General features: G+C 43.3%; 1 protein-coding gene across 1 annotated transcript in view; it reads left to right on the top strand.

The window, feature by feature from the left end:
- LOC120063686 (contactin-associated protein-like 5) overlaps nt 1-18990 on the top strand; it is a 191697-nt gene that overhangs the window by 124787 nt on the left and 47920 nt on the right. Inside the window, exons 4-10 of the mRNA XM_039013980.1 lie at nt 2033-2180; nt 9836-10039; nt 10833-11017; nt 13581-13724; nt 15006-15273; nt 16350-16493; nt 17108-17282. Of these exons, the coding sequence (XP_038869908.1) occupies nt 2033-2180; nt 9836-10039; nt 10833-11017; nt 13581-13724; nt 15006-15273; nt 16350-16493; nt 17108-17282 (1268 nt within the window). The remainder of the gene's footprint in view (nt 1-2032; nt 2181-9835; nt 10040-10832; nt 11018-13580; nt 13725-15005; nt 15274-16349; nt 16494-17107; nt 17283-18990) is intronic.

Genomic DNA, 18990 nt, shown 5'->3' with positions numbered 1-18990 from the left:
TCCACGTTGAAATTAGCCCTTTTAAACGTATGGACACCAGTCCTCACGTCGTCGGGAACTAAGGTTGACTTGAGACAACGGGCTTTTGTATTGGGGGAGAGAAGGGCGTGTTTCATAGTTCTCAACCAATGTCTGTTCATTCGGGCGTAGCCACTGAGTGAGCATAGTTTACTTATGAAAACAATTCTCTCATTTAGAAGCTAAAATTACATTTCATCTTTTCACAAATAGTTTCATATTTAAACATTTAAATTGCACAACAATTCCATGTGAATCTGATAACTATAATGTGTAGACTTTCCAAGATACAATTTATGTCGTCCTATCATCAGATATAATGTCCCAGACACCAACTGATCTGACATCATATTCTTTAAGTACCAACGGACACTTTCAACTGGTTGGATTACTGAAATATTGTACCTTTCCCAAAACTGTTAATGTTACCATACTCTCTCTATGTTAACTTCTCTGGGATATGTGGGACGCTAACGTCCCACTTGGCCAAAAGCCAGTAAAAATGCAGAGCGCCAAATTCAAATAAATTACTATAAAAATCTAACTTTCATGAATCACACATGAAAGATACCAAATTAAAGCTACACTTGTTGTGAATCCAGCCAACATGTCAGAATTCAAATAGGCTTTACGACGAAAGCACACCAAACGATTATGTTAGGTCAGAGCCAAGTCACAGAAAAACACAGCCATTTTTCCAGCCAAAGAGAGGAGTAACAAAAAGCAGAAATACAGATAAAATTAATCACTAACCTTTGATGATCTTCATCAGATGACACTCATAGGACTTCATGTTACACAATACATGTATGTTTTGTTCGGTAAAGTTCATATTTATATCCAAAAATCTGAGTTTAGGCGGGACGCTACTGTCTCACTTGGCCAAAAGCCAGAGAAAATGCCAAATTCAAATAAATTACTATAAAAATCTAACTTTCATTAAATCACACATGAAAGATACCAAATTAAAGCTACTCTTGTTATGAATCCAGCCAACATGTCAGAATTCAAATAGGCTTTTCGGCGAAAGCAAACGATGCTATTATCTGAGGATAGCAACAGAGTAAACAAAGAGAGAGAGAAGCATATTTCAACCCTGCAGGCGCGACACAAAACGCAGAAATAAAAATATAATTCATGCCTTACCTTTGACGAGCTTCTGTTTTTGGCACTCCAATATGTCCCATAAACATCACAAATGGTCCTTTTGTTCGATTAATTCCGTCGATATATATCCAAAATGTCCATTTAATTGGCGCGTTTGATCCAGAAAAACACCGGTTACAACTTGTGCAACGTGACTACAAAATATCTCAAAATTGACCTGTAAACTTTGCCAAAACATTTCAAACAACTTTAGGTATTTTTTAACGTAAATAATCGATAAAATTGAAGACGGGATGATCTGTGTTCAATACAGGATTAAAACAAACTGTAGCTAGCTTTCTGGTCACGCGCCTCTAACAAACAGTACACTTCAAGTGACCCTCGTTCAAGATGGCCGTACTTCTTCATTACACAAAGGAAAAGACCTCAACCAATTTCTAAAGACTGTTGATATCCAGTGGAAGCGGTAGGAACTGCAAGAAGGTCAATTAGAAATCTGGATTCGCAATGAAAACTCATTGAAAAGAGTGACCTAAAAAAAAAAGAAATCTGAATGGTTTGTCCTCGGGGTTTCGCCTGCTAAATAAGTTCTGTTATACTCACAGACATGATTCAAACAGTTTTAGAAACTTCAGAGTGTTTTCTATCCAAATCTACTAATAATATGCATATCTTATCTTCTCCTTATCCTAGAGAAGTTAACAAAGGGCATTCCAAGAGTGCATTCTGTCTAGTGGAGAGAAAAGGGGGAAAGGTATTTATGGGGGGGTCATAAACCTCACTCAACAGGGTAAATGTAGTGACGCTGCATGAACACTGAGAAACTTGTTACATCTTATTAAATCCTGCCTGTTCTCTCCCTCTCCTCTCCCCCTGCTCTCCCTCTTCCTCCTCTGTTTGTCTGCAGAGGTTTGTGGGGAACGTGAACGCTGACGGTGTCGTCCACCACAAGTTGTCCCACTCTATTAGAAGCCGCTTCCTGCGCTTCGTCCCCCTGGACTGGAACCCCAGTGGCTGGGTGGGACTCAGAGTGGAAGTCTACGGCTGTGCCTACAGTGAGTGATCAGACCACCAGCCCTTACATTCAGACCATATAGACAGTGACTACATTAAAGTGACCACCAGCTCTTACAGAACACAAACACGTTCAGCTAATATCATCATATTCTGCAATCTGTGATTCTGAATTCTGAACTCATGTGGTAATATGGGGGACTCCTGGACTGTAAGGAAACATGTTCTAACAAGAGTGTGGTCAGACCTAACATCTATTACGGATGACATTGAGGCTTGTTTAAGCATGTCATCTATCATGGGGTTGGTTGTATCCCCTTGTTGACAGTGGTTTCCATGAGAAAATAGCATTATGTCATTGTAACCATTGTGTAACCATCCTGTAACCATTGTGTAACCATCCTGTAATCATTGTGTAACCATGCTGTAACCATTGTGTAACCATCCTGTAACCATTGTGTAACCATCCTGTAACCATTGTGTAACCATCCTGTGATCATTGTGTAACCATCCTGTAATCATTGTGTAACCATCCTGTAACCATTGTGTAACCATCCTGTGATCATTGTGTAACCATCCTGTAACCATTGTGTAACCATCCTGTAACCATCCTGTTTCGCACACTATTTAAAGAGATACTGTATAGAGTGTCTGCAAAGTGAAGAGACATTTTTACTTCAAACAAGATCAAAGCAAATGCTGACCGAAACACAATCCTACCAGCTAATAGAGGTAGACAGCGACAGCCAGGCAGGCGTGCCAGTTAAGAGCCGGTCCCTGCCTGGGTAATGCTAAATAAATAAAGGGGATTCACTGGGACGCCTTTCACACACATTCTGAAGTAGCACTAACTGTATCAGCCAGTGAAATACTGCACCATGACAGTTATAATTATTCCCAGGCGAGCACTTTCATATAATGCCGAATGGTACCACAGCATGATCCCTGTATTCATGTTGGATGAATGTGTGCTCTGCTAATACATGCAGCATCACCAGCACCTCATTTCACTTAAACTGTAAAAAATTTAACTCCGGGGTGCTCTAATAGCAAGCAAATGAAGAGCCATGCAATACCATTGAACATGTCATAGATGGCAAACTTGCACTTATGGGCCGTTCCACCTTTTAAGTACTGTAACTTACAAAATATATATATACTGTATATATCTATCTATACACTACCGGTCAAAAGTTTGGACACACCTACTCTTTCAAGGGTTTTTCTTTATTTTACTATTTTCTTAATTGTAGAATAATAGTGAAGACATCAAAACTATGAAATAACACATATGGAATCATGTAGTAATCAAAAAAGGGTTAAACAAATCAAAATATATTTTATATTTGAGATTCTTCAAATAGCCACTGTCTGCCTTGATGACAGCTTTGCACATTCTTGGCATTCTCTCATCCAGCTTCATGAGGTAGTCACCTGGAATGCTGCCTTAATTTTGCTAACTGCCTTAATTTTGCTGGACCCCAGGAAGAGTAGATGCTGCAGCTAATGGGGATCCATAATAAATACAAATACAAGTGCATTTCAATTAACAAGTGATTTTTTGTAGTTTTTTACCTTTAAATTAATCACACAGCAATGACTTTGTCAAAGCAACAAAATAACAAGGCCTTTACAATGATGGTGAAAATGTTAATAAATGTTGCGATTGAGCGGTTTAAAATCTTCCTTAAAGTCACAGAGGATGCACAGAGGGACATGTAAAATTGAAGAATTTTCATAATTTAGCAAGTCTTTATTCGTATAAAACATCTGGAGAAAAATTAATCTGTAGACTCAAGTCCATGTCTATCCCATGTTTATCTCATTTTGGATTTCGTTCACCTGCCCCTCACACTTCTGATCGATAAAGGGTTCACAAATCGGAGTTATTTTCACTAATAATCACTTGAACTGTTGTCACTACTGTTCTGAGCGTTCCCCATCATTGACAGTGCCCTGTTGTAATTGATAGCATGGTTATGTACAGTTGAAGTCAGAAGTTGACATACACCTTAGCCAAATACATTTAAACTCAGTTTTTCACAAATCCTTACATATAATCCTAGTAAAAATGCACTGTCTTAGGTCAGTTAGGATCACCACTTTATTTTAAGAATGTGAAATGTCAGAATAATAGTAGAGAATTATCTATTTCAGCTTTTATTTCTTTCATCACATTCCCAGTGGGTCAGAAGTTTACATACACTCAATTAGTATTTAGTAGCATTGCCTTTAAATTGTTAAACTTGGGTCAAATGTTTCGTGCAGCCAACCACAAGCTTCCCACAATAGGTTGAGTGAATTTTGGCCCATTCCACCTGACAGAGCTGTGTAACTGAGTCAGGTTTGTAGGCCTCCTTGCTCGCACACACTTTTTCAGTTCTGCCCACACATTTTCTATGGGATTGAGATCAGGGCTTTGTGATGGCCACTCCAATACCTTGACTTTGTTGTCCTTAAGCCATTTTGCCACAATTTTGGAAGTATGCTTGGGGTCATTGTCCATTTGGAAGACCCATTCGCGACCAAGCTTTAACTTCCTGACTGATGTCTGGAGATATTGCTTCAATATATCCACATAATTTTCCTGCCTCATGATGCCATATATTTTGTGAAGTGCACCAGTCCCTCCTGCAGCAAAGCACCCCCACAACATGATGCTGCCACCCCCCATGCTTCACGGTTGGGATGGTGCTCTTCGGCTTGCAAGCATCCTCCTTTTTCCTCATAACATAACAATGGTCATTATGGCCAAACAGTTCTATTTTTGTTTCATCAGAACAGAGTACATTTCTCCAAAAAGTACGATATTTGTCCCCATGTGCAGTTGCAAACCATAGTCTGGCTTTTTTATGGCGGTTTTTGAGCAGTGGCTTCTTCCTTCCTCAGTGGCCTTTCAGGTTATGTCGATATAGGACTTGTTTTACTGTGGATACAGATAGGAAACAGAACGTGTCTCCTTCCTGAGTGGTATGACGGCTGTGTGGTCCCATTGTGTTTATACTTGGGTACTATTGTTTGTACAGATGAACGTGGTACCTTCAGGCATTTGGAAATTGCTCCCAAGGATGAACCAGTCTTGTGGAGGTCTACAATTTTTTTTCTGAGGTCTTGGCTGATTTCTTTTGATTTTCCCATGATGTCAAGCAAAGAGGAACTGAGTTTGAATGTAGGCCTTGAAATACATCCACAGGTACACCTCCAATTGACTAAAATTATGTCAATTAGCCTATCAGAAGAATCTAAATCCATGACATCATTTTCTGGAATTTTTCAAGCTGTTTAAAGGCACTGTCAACTTTGTGTATGTAAACTTCTGACCCACTGGAATTGTGATACAGTGAATTATAAGTAAAATAATCTGTCTGTAAACAATTTTGGGGAAAATGACACAAAGTAGATGTCCTAACCGACTTGCCAAAACTATAGTTTGTTAACAAGACATTTGTGGAGTGGTTGAAAAACGAGTTTTATATAAAGTTCCGATTTACATTTACATTTAAGCCATTTAGCAGACGCTCTTATCCAGAGCGACTTACATTTTTAACTAGGCAAGTCAGTTAAGAACAAACTCTTACTTTCAATGACGGCCTAGGAACAGTGGGTTAACTGCCTTGTTCAGGGGCAGAACGACAGATTTGTACCTTGTCAGCTCGGGGATTTGAACTTGCAACCTTTCGGTTACTAGCCCAACGCTCTAACGCTCTAACCACTAGGCTACCCTGCCGCCCCAGATTTCAACTGTACATCAGCGGATCGGTTTACAAATGACTCCATGATTGACATTTTAAACCCAACTTTTGTTCTTCCAAGAGCACCGAATCTGTAACGTCCTGACCAGAGTTCTTATGTGTTTTGCTTGTTTAGTGTTGGTCAGGACGTGAGCTGGGTGGGAATTCTATGTTGTGTGTCTAGTTCGTCTGTTTCTGTGTTCAGCCTAATATGGTTCTCAATCAGAGACAGCTGTCAATCGTTGTCCCTGATTGAGAATCATATATAGGTGGCTTGTTTTGTGTTGGGGATTGTGGGTGGTTGTTTCCTGTGTCAGTGTTTGTGCCACACAGGACTGTGACGGTTAGTTTGTTTGTTATTTTGTATCGTGTCTATGTCTAACGTTAGTAGCTTGTGTATTGCACTTTCGTTTGTAGCTTCACGGTCGTTTGTTGTTTTGTATTAGTTTGTCAGTATCTTGTCTTTGTGTTTATTAAATTCATGGAAAATTACCACGCTGCACATTGGTCCTCCGATCCTTCTCTCCTCTCCTCGTCCGAGGAGGAGGAAGAGCTAGACTGCCGTTACAGAACCACCCACCTAACTCGGACCAAGCAGCGTGAGTACGAGCAGCAGCGGCCCACTACACAGGAATCCTGGACATGGGAGGAAATTCTGGAGGGTAAAGGACACTGGGCTCACATTGGAGAATATCGCCGCTCTCGGGAAGAGATGGAGGCAGCTAAAGCCCAGGAGCGGTGGTATGAGGAGGCAGCACGTAAGCGAGGCTGGAAACCCGAGAGGAAATCCCAAAAATTTCTTGGGGGGGGGCTAAAGGGTAGTGTGGCGAAGTCAGGTAGGAGACCTGCGCCCACTTCCCATGCTTACCGTGGAGAGCGGGAGTACGGGCAGACACCGTGTTATGCGGAAGAGCGCACGTACGTGTGCATAGCCCGGTGCGGGTTATTCCACCTCCCCGCACTGGGCGGGCTAGATTGAGCATTGAGCCAAGTGCCATGAAGCCGGCTCAACATATCTGGCCTCCAGTACGTCTCCTCGGGCCGGTGTACATGGCACCAGCCTTACGTATGGTGTCCCCGGTTCGCCAACACAGCCCAGTGCGGGTTATTCCACCTCCCCGCACTGGACGGGCTACGGGGAGCATTCAACCAGGTAAGGTTGGGCAGGCTCGGTGCTCAAGGGAGCCAGTACGCCTGCACGGTCCGGTATATCCGGCGCCACTTTCCCGCCCCAGCCCAGTACCACCAGTGCCTACACCACGCACCAGGCTTCTAGTGCGTCTCCAGAGCCCTGTTCCTCCTCCACGCACTCTCCCTGTGGTGCGTGTCTCCAGCCCAGTGCCTCCAGTTCCGGCACCACGCATCAAGCCTCCTGTGCGTCTCCAGAGCCCTGTACGCACTGGTCCTTCTCCCCGCACTCGCCCTGAGGTGCGTTCCCTCAGTCCGGTACCACCAGTTCCGGCACCACGCACCAGGCCTATAGTGCGCTTTGAGAAACCAGTGTGCCCTGTTCCTGCTCCCCGCACTAGCCTTGAGGTGCGTGTCTCCAGTCCGGTACCACCAGTTCCGGCACCACGCACCAGGCCTACTGTGCGCCTCAGCAGGTCAGAGTCGGCCATCTGCCCAACGCCGCCTGCACTGCTCGTCTGCTCAACGCCGCCTGCACTGCTCGTCTGCCCAGCGCCGTCTGAGCCATCTGTCTGCCCAGCGCCGTCTGAGCCATCTGTCTGCCCAGCGCCGTCTGAGCCATCCGTCTGCCCAGCGCCGTCTGAGCCATCCGTCTGCCCAGCGCCGTCTGAGCCATCCGTCTGCCCAGCGCCGTCTGAGCCATCCGTCTGCCACGAGCCATTAGAGCCGCCCGTCTGTCCCGAGCCGCTAGAGCCGTCCGTCAGTCAGGAGCTGCCAGAGCCGTCCGTCAGTCAGGAGCTGCCAGAGCCGTCCGTCAGTCAGGAGCTGCCAGAGCCGCCAGCCAGTCAGGAGCTGCCAGAGCCGCCAGCCAGTCAGGAGCTGCCAGAGCCGCCAGCCAGTCAGGAGCTGCCAGAGCCGCCAGCCAGTCAGGAGCTGCCAGAGCCGCCAGCCAGTCAGGAGCTGCCAGAGCCGCCAGCCAGTCAGGAGCTGCCAGAGCTGCCCTCCAGTCATGAGCTGCCCTCCAGTCATGAGCTGCCCTTCAGCAAAAACGACTCTTTTTTCCACTACATTCATGTCATTGTCATTAAAAATAATTTCTGAATTTAGTTGCGAGTAGAATAATGTTACAATGCAAATGTCATGTGTAAAATAGTTTTTTTCATGTCGTTTTGCAACTAAACCTCCCTTGCACTGCACTACTTTGTAATACCTTTTGCATAGTTGTTTCGGTGGGCTGGCCCTCATCATCCAAGTATGGGTCACTGCAGCCCAATATGGCGAGCGGAGTATGGGCCAGTAGGTGTGTCGAAAGGAGTGGATATATGAAAAGTGAATCAGCTAATTGGGGAGATTTGTTGCCTCTCAAGACCGTTTCGTGTGGCTGATTGGGCTGCACGACGAGTCGATAAGCCGGTGTTGTATCGACGTGCCTGCCAACCTGAGGTTTCTTCCTATTTGTGTATCATGGTCGTGTCGCCTGCGGTAGCTAACGTGGCCATTTTTTTCTCTCACATCATTTTATTTCAAGTAGGATAGCAGCCTACACAATAAATAACTAATAGTGATAACTATCTAGATGTCACATTGATACATACATACATACATACATACATACATACATACATACATACATACATACATACATACATACATACATACATACATACATACATACATACAGTGCCTTGCAAAAGTATTCACCCCCTTGGCATTTTTCCTATTTTGTTGCATTACAACCTGTAATTTAAATAGATTTTTATTTGGATTACATGTAATGGACATACACAAAATAGTCAACATTGGTGAAGTGAAATGGGAAAAAAAATCGTTAATAAATATATACAAAATTTCAAACTGAAAAGTGGTGCGTGCATACAGTATGTATTCATCCCCTTTGCTATGAAGCCCCTAAATAAGATCTGGTGCAACCAATTACCTTCAGAAGTCAACAAGACATTTGTGGAGTGGTTGAAAAACAAGTATTAATGACTCCAACCTAAGTGTATGTAAACTTCCGACTTCAACTGTATATACATCTCATACCAGCTAAGTTATTAACTTTTCATATTTGGGTATATACATATGGGTAAAAACCTTGGAGTTTAAATTAATCCTAGCCTTCTTTATCCCACGGTGACTTCCACTGAAACACAATACTGTCTCATTAGATTGAGTAAACCATTCGAAAAAGCTAGGGGAATTCTAGCCTGTTGTTTGTGTGTTCATGAATGTGTTAGGCATTCTTTAAATAAGTGATAGTTCCAAAGGCTATTTGCATAGTCATGTATATGATACAATGTAAAGCAAACATTTTTTGAACAGCTTGCCCAAACATGTCTTCTACTCATAGCTTCCCTTGTTTCTCTAGGCACATCACCCTTCTTCTGTTCTGCATTGGAATAGCAGGTGCATGTTAGAGATTGCATTATTTACTCAGACAGCTTTACTTACACAAACTGAATCCTATCAGAAAATATAATGTATCCAGGCTTTAAAAACAGGAATTCAACATTTCCCCTGCTGCTGTAACTTACTACATTATGTCTTCAGTTCAGGCCCATCCACATGAACTGAGCACTGAGCAGAGACACAGTGTTAGAGAATCTATTAGACAGAGCTAGAGAGTTGTGATAAAAAGTACCTAAAAAAAATTGCAAGTTTGACATATACTTCCAATCAAAAGTTGTGGTGAAAAGAAAGAAATGGGACTTGCCACTTGAATTCCCCTCAAAATTAGGGGCAACAGCAAACTCACAGCTCAGACGTGACAGAGAGAGCTATCGTTGGGGCAATTTTCGAAAACACGATGATTCTTTGATCTTCTCTCAATCCCCTAGAATCGTACGTGGCAGACTTTGATGGCAGAAGCTCGCTGCTCTACCGGTTTAACCAGAAGTCCATGAGCACGGTGAAGGATGTGATCTCGCTGAGCTTCAAGAGCCGCCAGGCTGAGGGGGTGCTGCTCCATGGAGAGGGTCAGAGGGGCGACTACATCACACTGGAGCTGCACCGGGGCAGGCTGGCTCTCTACCTCAACCTGGGTGAGTTAGCCACACCGGGCCAGGCTGGCCATCTACCTCAACCTGGGTGAGTTAGCCACACCGGGCCAGGCTGGCCCTCTACCTCAACCTGGGTGAGTTAGTCACACCGGGCCAGGCTGGCCCTCTACCTCAACGTGGGTGAGTTAGTCACACCGGGGTAGGCTGGCACTCTACCTCAACCTGGGTGAGTTAGTCACACCGGGCCAGACTGGCCCTCTACCTCAACCTGGGTGAGTTAGTCACACCAAGGCAGGTTGGCCCTCTACCTCAACTTGGCTCACATAACTCAGGGTTTAGAGGTTAGAGTTCATTGGTAATAGGACACAAGGGACTCGGACTACAGATAAAAGAGTCTTTTGAACCATTTAAAAGCAGACTGGGCAGCAGTCTGGGAGGGTAATTGGATGTTTGTGTTCTGATACCCTTCCAGTTACCACTGATCCTGAGCTCCATTTACAAAATAGACTCAGACTGTTAAGGATCCACATTGTGAGCAGCTGAGCTGGGAAAGAGGATTCTTAAATGACTGTCTTGTCTGCACTTCCTATGAGAGCACCTCTTCTTTCAATACAAATCAAATCAATACGGTCCCTATGGCAACTGTATAACGATCAATGTTATCAACCATAAAGAGCCACATCGTGAACAGCTGAGTATGGGGAAGACTGTTCTAGTGCTCCGTTTTGGGAATGTCTTGTGAGCACATTCTTTCAGACCTCTTCTTTCCTCAATATACTGGACTGTTTTATGATCTATATCAAAGTAACCATATTATCTTGTTCTCTGTCTTCAGATGACACTAGGCTGCGGTTCAGCAGTGGTCGTGTTGCGGTCACTCTCAGCAGTCTTCTGGACGACCAGCACTGGCACTCTGTCCTCATCGAGCGCTTCAACAAGCAGGTCAACCTCACCGTGGACACCCACACACAGCACTTCAGGACCAAGGGGGAAGGAGACTCCCTGGAGGTGGACTATGAGGTGTGTCTATCCAAACATTCAGAATATTCCTTTACAGTAGGTCTGAAAAGATTACACCAGCAGCACCCAGTCAGAAAAACACTGTAAACTTATGCCATGGTAAGATTAAGAATAATACTTGGGGTTCTGTTTTAACAAACCTAACGCAATGGTAAATCTAAATGCTTGGCGGTAGCACTATAGTTTCAGAAGTGTGTCCGATTTTTATTTTATTTTGACTATCACAATTATCGGCGCACATTCTGGCGTTGACGTGAAAGTGCTGGGTTTTGATGAATAAGCAAGTTGTGCGTGTGTCGAGACTTGGCCCCTCACTGGCCAATCAGAACGTGCTACATGGCAAAATATGTGGTTTCTTCTGTTTGTTTTTTTTTTGTCTTTTATGTATTGCCTTGGAGTCAACTCCAATTCCAATGTTAATCCGTTATAGTTTGTTAAATGGTTTACAGAAACGAAATAACAAAATGTAGACCTATTCCATCTTTGCTAAATAGGTTAACTTGAACCCATTTGCAGACCACATTATTCTAAGTATTTGCAAGGCTTCAATAGCGTTCATGCTGATATAGGGGCTAGGCCTAGTGTAAATTGCATTATGGCTGAGCATGGGCATACCAAATATTGTCAATAAGCAAGATTCAATTCATTTTTGATAAGGCCTAAAAAGAAAACAAATAATTCTAATCAAATTCTAAACAAAAAGAAACAATATCTTGTTTTATATAGGCTTGATCACACTTACAGGCACCATCATTTCTCCCCGTGGGCATATACTATTAAAACAACGCAGACTATGGAGGGTTTTACACACATCCAAAACGGGACCTGCGTGTTTGAAATAATGTGGGCCTGCTTTGGTGATTAAGATTTATTTCCAAGCGGTCTCAGGAGCCAAACCCTTTATTGACAGTCTTGACTACTTCGCGATTGCATTGGGCAGACAACAAAAAAGCCTTAATTGAGAGGAGGGAAGGCTATGCTTGTCACGTCTGTACCCACTCCCCCTCTCTGGCGTTCAAGGTCGCCAGGCTGCTCATCATTACGCACACCTGTCACCATCGTTACGCGCACCAGCGCTTCATCCGACTCACCTGGACTCCATCACGTCATTGATTGCCTCCCCTATATCTGTCACTTCCTCAGTTTCATTTTTGTGTCTGCAATGATGTTGTTTTGTTTCTCTTGTCCAGACGCTGGTCTTGTTTAGTTTCATGTCTATTTAATATTAAATCCTCACCCTGTACTTGTTTCCCGTATCCCAGCATCTGTGGTTACGGAACTGTTATAGAATGCCACAATTTAATTTTTTTGTTTGTGACGTTGGGTCCGGGTGCCGCTGCCGATGCAATCGGGGATGCATCAGCTGGCTCGAGAGGCTCACAAGCCTCGGTTGGCTCGGCAGGCTCCCACGCCATGCCTCAACCGGCTCAACTACGTTACCGCTCTTAAATATTTATTTTAATTTTATTTTAATTTCACCTTTATTTAACCAGGTAGGCTAGTTGAGAACAAGTTCTCATTTGCAACTGCGACCTGGCCAAGATAAAGCATAGCAGTGTGAACAGACAACAACACAGAGTTACACATGGAGTAAACAATAAACAAGTCAATAACATGGTAGAAAAAAGAGAATCTATATACAATGTGTGCAAAAGGCATGAGGAGGTAGGCAATAAATTGAATAATTACAATTGAGCAGATTAACACTGGAGTGATAAATCATCAGATGATCATGTGCAAGTAGAGATACTGGTGTGCAAAAGAGCAGAAAAGTAAATAAATAAAAACAGTATGGGGGTGAGGTAGGTAAATTGGGTGGGCTATATACCGATGGACTATGTACAGCTGCAGCGATCGGTTAGCTGCTCAGATAGCAGATGTTTAAAGTTGTTGAGGGAGATAAAAGTCTCCAACTTCAGAGATTTTTGCAATTCGTTCCAGTCGCAGGCAGCAGAGAACTGGAAGGAAAGGCGGCCAAATGAGGTTTTGGCTTTAGGGATGATCAGTGAGATACACCTGCTGGAGCGCGTGCTACGGGTGGGTGTAGCCATCGTGACCAGTGAACTGAGATAAGGCGGCACTTTACCTAGCATAGCCTTGTAGATGACCTGGAGCCAGTGGGTCTGACGACGAACATGTAGCGAGGGCCAGCCAACTAGGGCATACAGGTCGCAGTGGTGGGTCGTATAAGGTGCTTTAGTAACAAAACGGATGGCACTGTGATAAACTGCATCCAGTTTGCTGCCTGAAATTAGCACTTTGGATCATGTTTTTAAGGGAACACTTCAAATATTTCCACTCCGCCCATCTGAGCGCCAGCGAGCTGATATAAGACATGTAAATTGCCGAACCTGGCGTTAGGGCTGGAAAATGCCAGCGTGCCAGTTTTTACATGATGAATTTACAAACTAGCGTGCTCTTGACGCTAGCACCCCTTTAACGAAAATAGAGCCCTTGGTCCATCTCTTTAGAATCTCTTTTCAACGTGACACCTGACACTCAAAGGACTTTTCTTATTTTTTGTTTTAACATGTCTATACTTCACCCTCTGTCCTCATCATAGCTCAGCTTCGGGGGCATCCCACTGCCAGGTAAGCCTGGTACCTTCCTGAGGAAGAACTTCCATGGCTGCATTGAGAACCTCTACTACAATGGGATCAACATCATCGACCTAGCCAAGCGCCGCAAGCCTCAGATCTACAGCGTGGTAAGAGCTTTTCAACTATTCATTTTTAATGTATAGGCCAAGGCCCAAGTTTATTTTACACTGCATTACCAATATATTCACTTATGTACGTGATAATGCTCCATTGTGTTAGAAGTGGAGGTTAACAGCACATAACCTTAGAGAGCCGAAGGACCATAACATTTGTTGAGTAATAAACCGTCAGACTGCAGATAGGGAAGCAGGGATTTACAGAGTGCGTGGCGAGAACCACTCTTAGCTGAGATAACAGTGTTCTTTGTTCTTGTTTTGGAAAAGAGATCCGGGCTCAGTGATGAGCTGGAGCAGGGGCTGTAACCAGTGATCCATTCAGCATAGAAGTATTATTAGTAGGATAGAGGTAGATTGCATTATTTAAGGTATATGTCAGGGTCTAGTGCAGACCCTAAATGACATCTTCAATGGATATTAACTTTAAGTAACCTTCTGGCTCAGTGGTGTTAGAGCCCCAAACACAAATAAATCTCACCTTACCTCTAACAATAAATCCACTAACACTACATTTACATTTACATTTAAGTCATTTAGCAGACGCTCTTATCCAGAGCGACTTACAAGTACATACATTCATACTTTTTTTTTTTTTTTTTTTTTTTTTTTTTTTTGTACTGGCCCCCCGTGGGAAACGAACCCACAACCCTGGCGTTGCAAGCGCCATGCTCTACCAACTGAGCCACACGGGGCCCTGAAATAGAACTAAAGTTATCAATGATTCCCGAACACAATAATTCTGTGAGTCAGTGTCAGCCTATTGAAACAGAATCACTCTGAAATCAAGTTTGGTGGAGTTGATGGAAGAGTCCCTGTGAAAGGTTTAGTTGCTGCCACTCCATGTCACCGCGATCAATGATATGTTCATCCCCACACTGCTCTGACCTTTTCCTGTGTACAGGAACTCATGTCCTCTGTACTGGCTCTTCCTGTCCCTAGGAGTCACAGTGGGGCTGGCAGTGACATTTAACCCTGCTCCCTGTAGAGTTCATTTTGTCTCTCTCGTTCCCTCGTTCTCCCTCTCTCCCACTCTATCTCTTTCTGTATTTTCTCCTCATACTCCGTCTCTTTCTCTCTCTCGATACTGTACTTGTTTTTGTCTCTTTCTCCATCTCTCTCTCCTTTCTAGAAAGGGAGGGAGTGTTTGTAGTAATTAATAGCAGCACTACACTTACAGAGTTGACATAATTGTTTAATTAACCCTGAAATGTTGAGAGTTGATGTGAATCAGGGCAAGGTGACTGTAAGACTGTGTTCGATTTGTGTCACCAGGGCAATGTGACCTTCTCATGCTCTGAGCCTCAGCTGGTGTCCACTACCTTCCTGAGCTCCAGCAGCAGCTTCCTGTCGCTCCCGGCCACGCCGTCTGCTTCGGGGGGCTTCGCGGTGCGTTTCCAGTTCAGAACGTGGAACCCAGACGGGCTACTGCTCTCCACCCGGCTGGCCCTGGAGCCCCAGAGACTGGAGCTGCAGATCAGTAACAGTCGGCTGCGCCTGACCCACCACATGTCAGCCCAGCAGAAAGAAGAGGTCTCCACCGGTGAGGGCCAACAGCCCCTAGTCTAGCTGACCCAGACCCACTCTATGCTGGAATCAGTGGTTCTGTCTATGGGGACTCAGAGTAGAAAAGGCTCTTTGTTCCAGTGAAGCAGGCAGACAATGAGAAACCTATTTTATTATTGCAGAGAAGGCATTTGTGACTCAGAATGTTTGTGGTTTTCCACATAAATAGTCTGATAGTGATAGTAAAGATTATGAGAAAAGATTATAAGAGAGAATCCATTCAGTTGGCTCTGTGCTTATCTCTTCTGAGTTCACACACAATGAGAAGCATTTGGTTTTGTCCATTTCCCACCATGGGGAGATCTGTCTCGCTAATCCTGTAGAAATAACTAAATCCAAAAACACAGAATCCCTCCATGCAGACAGACATAGTTAGGTTTGTGTCATTTTGGACTGATCTCAATCACTGCAACATAATCCAGATGTGATCAGAAAAAACAGGCTGAGGTCATCCTCCAATCTATTGCATGTCGGAGGCTTTTCAGAGGCAACGTTTGCACCAGGTGTGCTTTTTTTTGTTTGTTTCAAACTATTTACTTCTTGAAATATAGCGCATTTAATCGTGTTCCATGGTAATTCTCTTAGCCTGCAACTTCACTCTAACACTGCAGGCAGATGGCAAGCACAGAGGGGATTGTAGACACACAGCTTGGATGCCCTTCACTGTAAAAGCCTGAGTTTAATTAAATCAAAAAGCAAAGATTATACCTCTGAGGTTTTTCCATTGGTTCCTTCTCAAAATGGAACCACAAACACAACAGACTGGGGGTTGTGGGTGATCCTTTGTTTATTTGATAGTGTGGGGGGAAACGATATGAAATGTGTGTGTAGCGTGTAGGGAGGGCCATAAAGTCAACACCAGCAACAGATTGAATGCAGAGCTTTGTTGCAGACAAACAAGATTAGAAATATAAATATAAAAATGTACTCTAAAATTGTTTTCTTAAAATGCTTTTGTAACAGTGTAGTTACTATTGTAAAACCAGTCATATGCAGAGATAGATCGGGTCTTTATAAACTGTTTATCTCATAACTGACCCCATGTGTCAACAGGTCACAGAGTGAATGATGGACTGTGGCACTCTGCGAGTCTCAGTTCCCGAGGTCTCCAGGTCACCATGACTCTGGACAACGAGCCGTCCTCAACTATGGAGCTGGGAGACCACATAGAGGCAGGAGACAGCCTCTACTTCGGAGGTAAGAGGACAGATAGTATGACCAAAAGTTACATTTTAAAATATGCTTGGGTATTTACAGGAGAAACTCAATGACTTGATACATCTGTGAACTGTAATAGCTAGGAAGTCTCACTCTTTGTCATCATCACTTCAGTCCCTTAGTGGAATTGACATAGCCTTGTAGGCAGAGATTGACTTAATACATCCCTGTACAAACTTTAGCTTCCCAGAACATGCCATGTGAATCTAAAATCTTCTGATAGCTGGTGTTTTATTAAGCTGCTTTTAAAAAGCTTCAACTTGCATAGTTTCATGTCTTGACATGTTTAAAGTTGCTCTCTTTTTTTGGGGGGGGGGGGCAACTTCTCTCTCAGCCATAACGGAGATTAAAAAACTGTACAGGATTGTCACACTGAAGAAGAAAAAAACTATATTAATGTGCATGTACTGTTTAAATCATTTCAGTTTTCGTAATTTCTACTTGTATGTCTCCAGTCAGTAAATCAGTCAGCACACCACCCTCTTAGCATCTTAACATATTTGTGTAAGCCTCTTTTGTTGCATTATTACAGTAGAAGCTGATTTGGCAGATGTTTGGTTACATAAACATCCCTCTGCTGTGTGTTCCATTAGGCTGCCCCTCCTTGCCCTCGAGTGACTCGTACTGTGAGAACCCCACATTGGCGTTCCAGGGGTGCATGCGTCTCTTCTCCATCAACAGCCAGCCCATGGACCTGAACCTGGTGCACCAAGGACGACTAGGAGACTACAAGGAGCTGCAGTTTGACACATGTGGCATCCATGACAGGTATCACCTTTTTAAATGTAAAAAACAAAAAAATCCACCTTTATATAACCAGGTAGGCCAGTTGAGAACAAGTTCTCATTTACAACTGCGACCTGGCCAAGATAAAGCAAAGCAGTGCGACAAAAACAACAACAGAGTTACACACAAACAAACATACAGTCAATAACACAATAGGAAAAATCTATGTACAGTGTGTGCAAATGTAGGGAGGTAAGGCAATAAATAGGCCATAGAGGCAAAATAATTACAATATAGCATTAAAACTTCTTAGGTGCCCAGAGTAAACGGCCTGCTACTCAGTCCCAGTTGCTAATATATGTATATTATTAGTATATTTGGATAGAAAAAACTCTGAAGTGTTTCCAAGCTGTTTAAAGGCACAGTCAACTTAGTGTATGTAAACTTCTGACCCACTGGAATTGTGATACAGTGAAATAATATGTCTGTAAACAATTGTTGGAAAAATGACTTTTGTCATGCACCAAGTAGATGTCCTAACCGACTTATCAAAACTATAATTTGTTAACAAGACATTTGTGGAGTGGTGAAAGACGAGTTTTAAAGACCCCAACCTAAATGTATGTAAACTTCCGACTACAACTGTATATCGACATAACCTGAAAGTCCGCTCAGCAAGGAAGATGCCACCGCTCCAAAACCACCATTAAAAAAGCCAGACTACGGTTTGCAACTGCACATGGGGACAAATATTGTACTTTTTGGAGAAATGTCCTCTGGTCTGATGTAACAAAAATAGAACTGCTTGGCCATAATGACCATCGTTATGTTTGGAGGAGAAAGGGGGAGGCTTGCAAGTTGAAGAGCACCATCCCAAACGTGAAGCATGGGGGTGGCAGCATCTTGTTGTGGGGGTGCTTTGCTGCAGGAGGGACTGGTGCTCTTCACAAAATAGATAGCATCATGAGGGAGGAAAATTATGTGAATATATTGAAGCAATATCTCAAGACATCAGTCAGGAAGTTAAAGCTTGGTCGCAAATGGGTCTTCTAAATGGACAATGACCCAAAGCATACTTCCAAAGTTGTGGCAAAATGGCTTAAGGACAACAAAGTCAAGGTATTGGTGTGGCCATCACAAAGCCTTGACCTCAATCCTATAGAAAATTTGTGGGCAGAACTGAAAAAGCGTGCGAGCAAGGAGGCCTTCAAACCTGACTCAGTTACACAAGCTCTGTCAGGAGGAATGGGCCAAAATTCACCCAAATTATTGCGGGAAGCTTGTGGAAGGCTACCCTAAATGTTTGACCCAAGTTAAACAATTTAAAGGCAATGCTACCAAATACTAATTGAGTGTATGTAAACTTCTGACCCACTGGGAATGTGGTGAATGAAATAAAAGCTGAAATAAATCATTCTCTTTACTATTATTCTGACATTTCACATTCTTAAAATAAAGTGGTGATCCTAACTGACCTGAGACAGGGTATATTTACTACGATTAAATGTCAGGAATTGTGAAACTGAGTTTAAATGTATTTGGCTAAGGTGTATGTCAACTTCCGACTTCAACTGTATCTGTCAAATACAGTATGTGGCAACTAGGACCCAATACATTAGTTACAGCAAGAACCACATGAATAATCTGATGTCTGCATGCAAAACATTACTGTAAATAGTTTAGTCACTATTTCAGGATCTGCCACATGGAGTGTTTTGGGGAAGCTGGAGATTTAAACAGAGTTAAAGCG

Source organism: Salvelinus namaycush, chromosome 19, assembly GCF_016432855.1.
Source record: "Salvelinus namaycush isolate Seneca chromosome 19, SaNama_1.0, whole genome shotgun sequence".
NCBI classification, from domain to species: domain Eukaryota; kingdom Metazoa; phylum Chordata; class Actinopteri; order Salmoniformes; family Salmonidae; genus Salvelinus; species Salvelinus namaycush.
The sequence above is the reverse complement of the archived record's forward strand: the minus strand, read 5'-3'. Positions and strand labels throughout refer to the sequence as shown.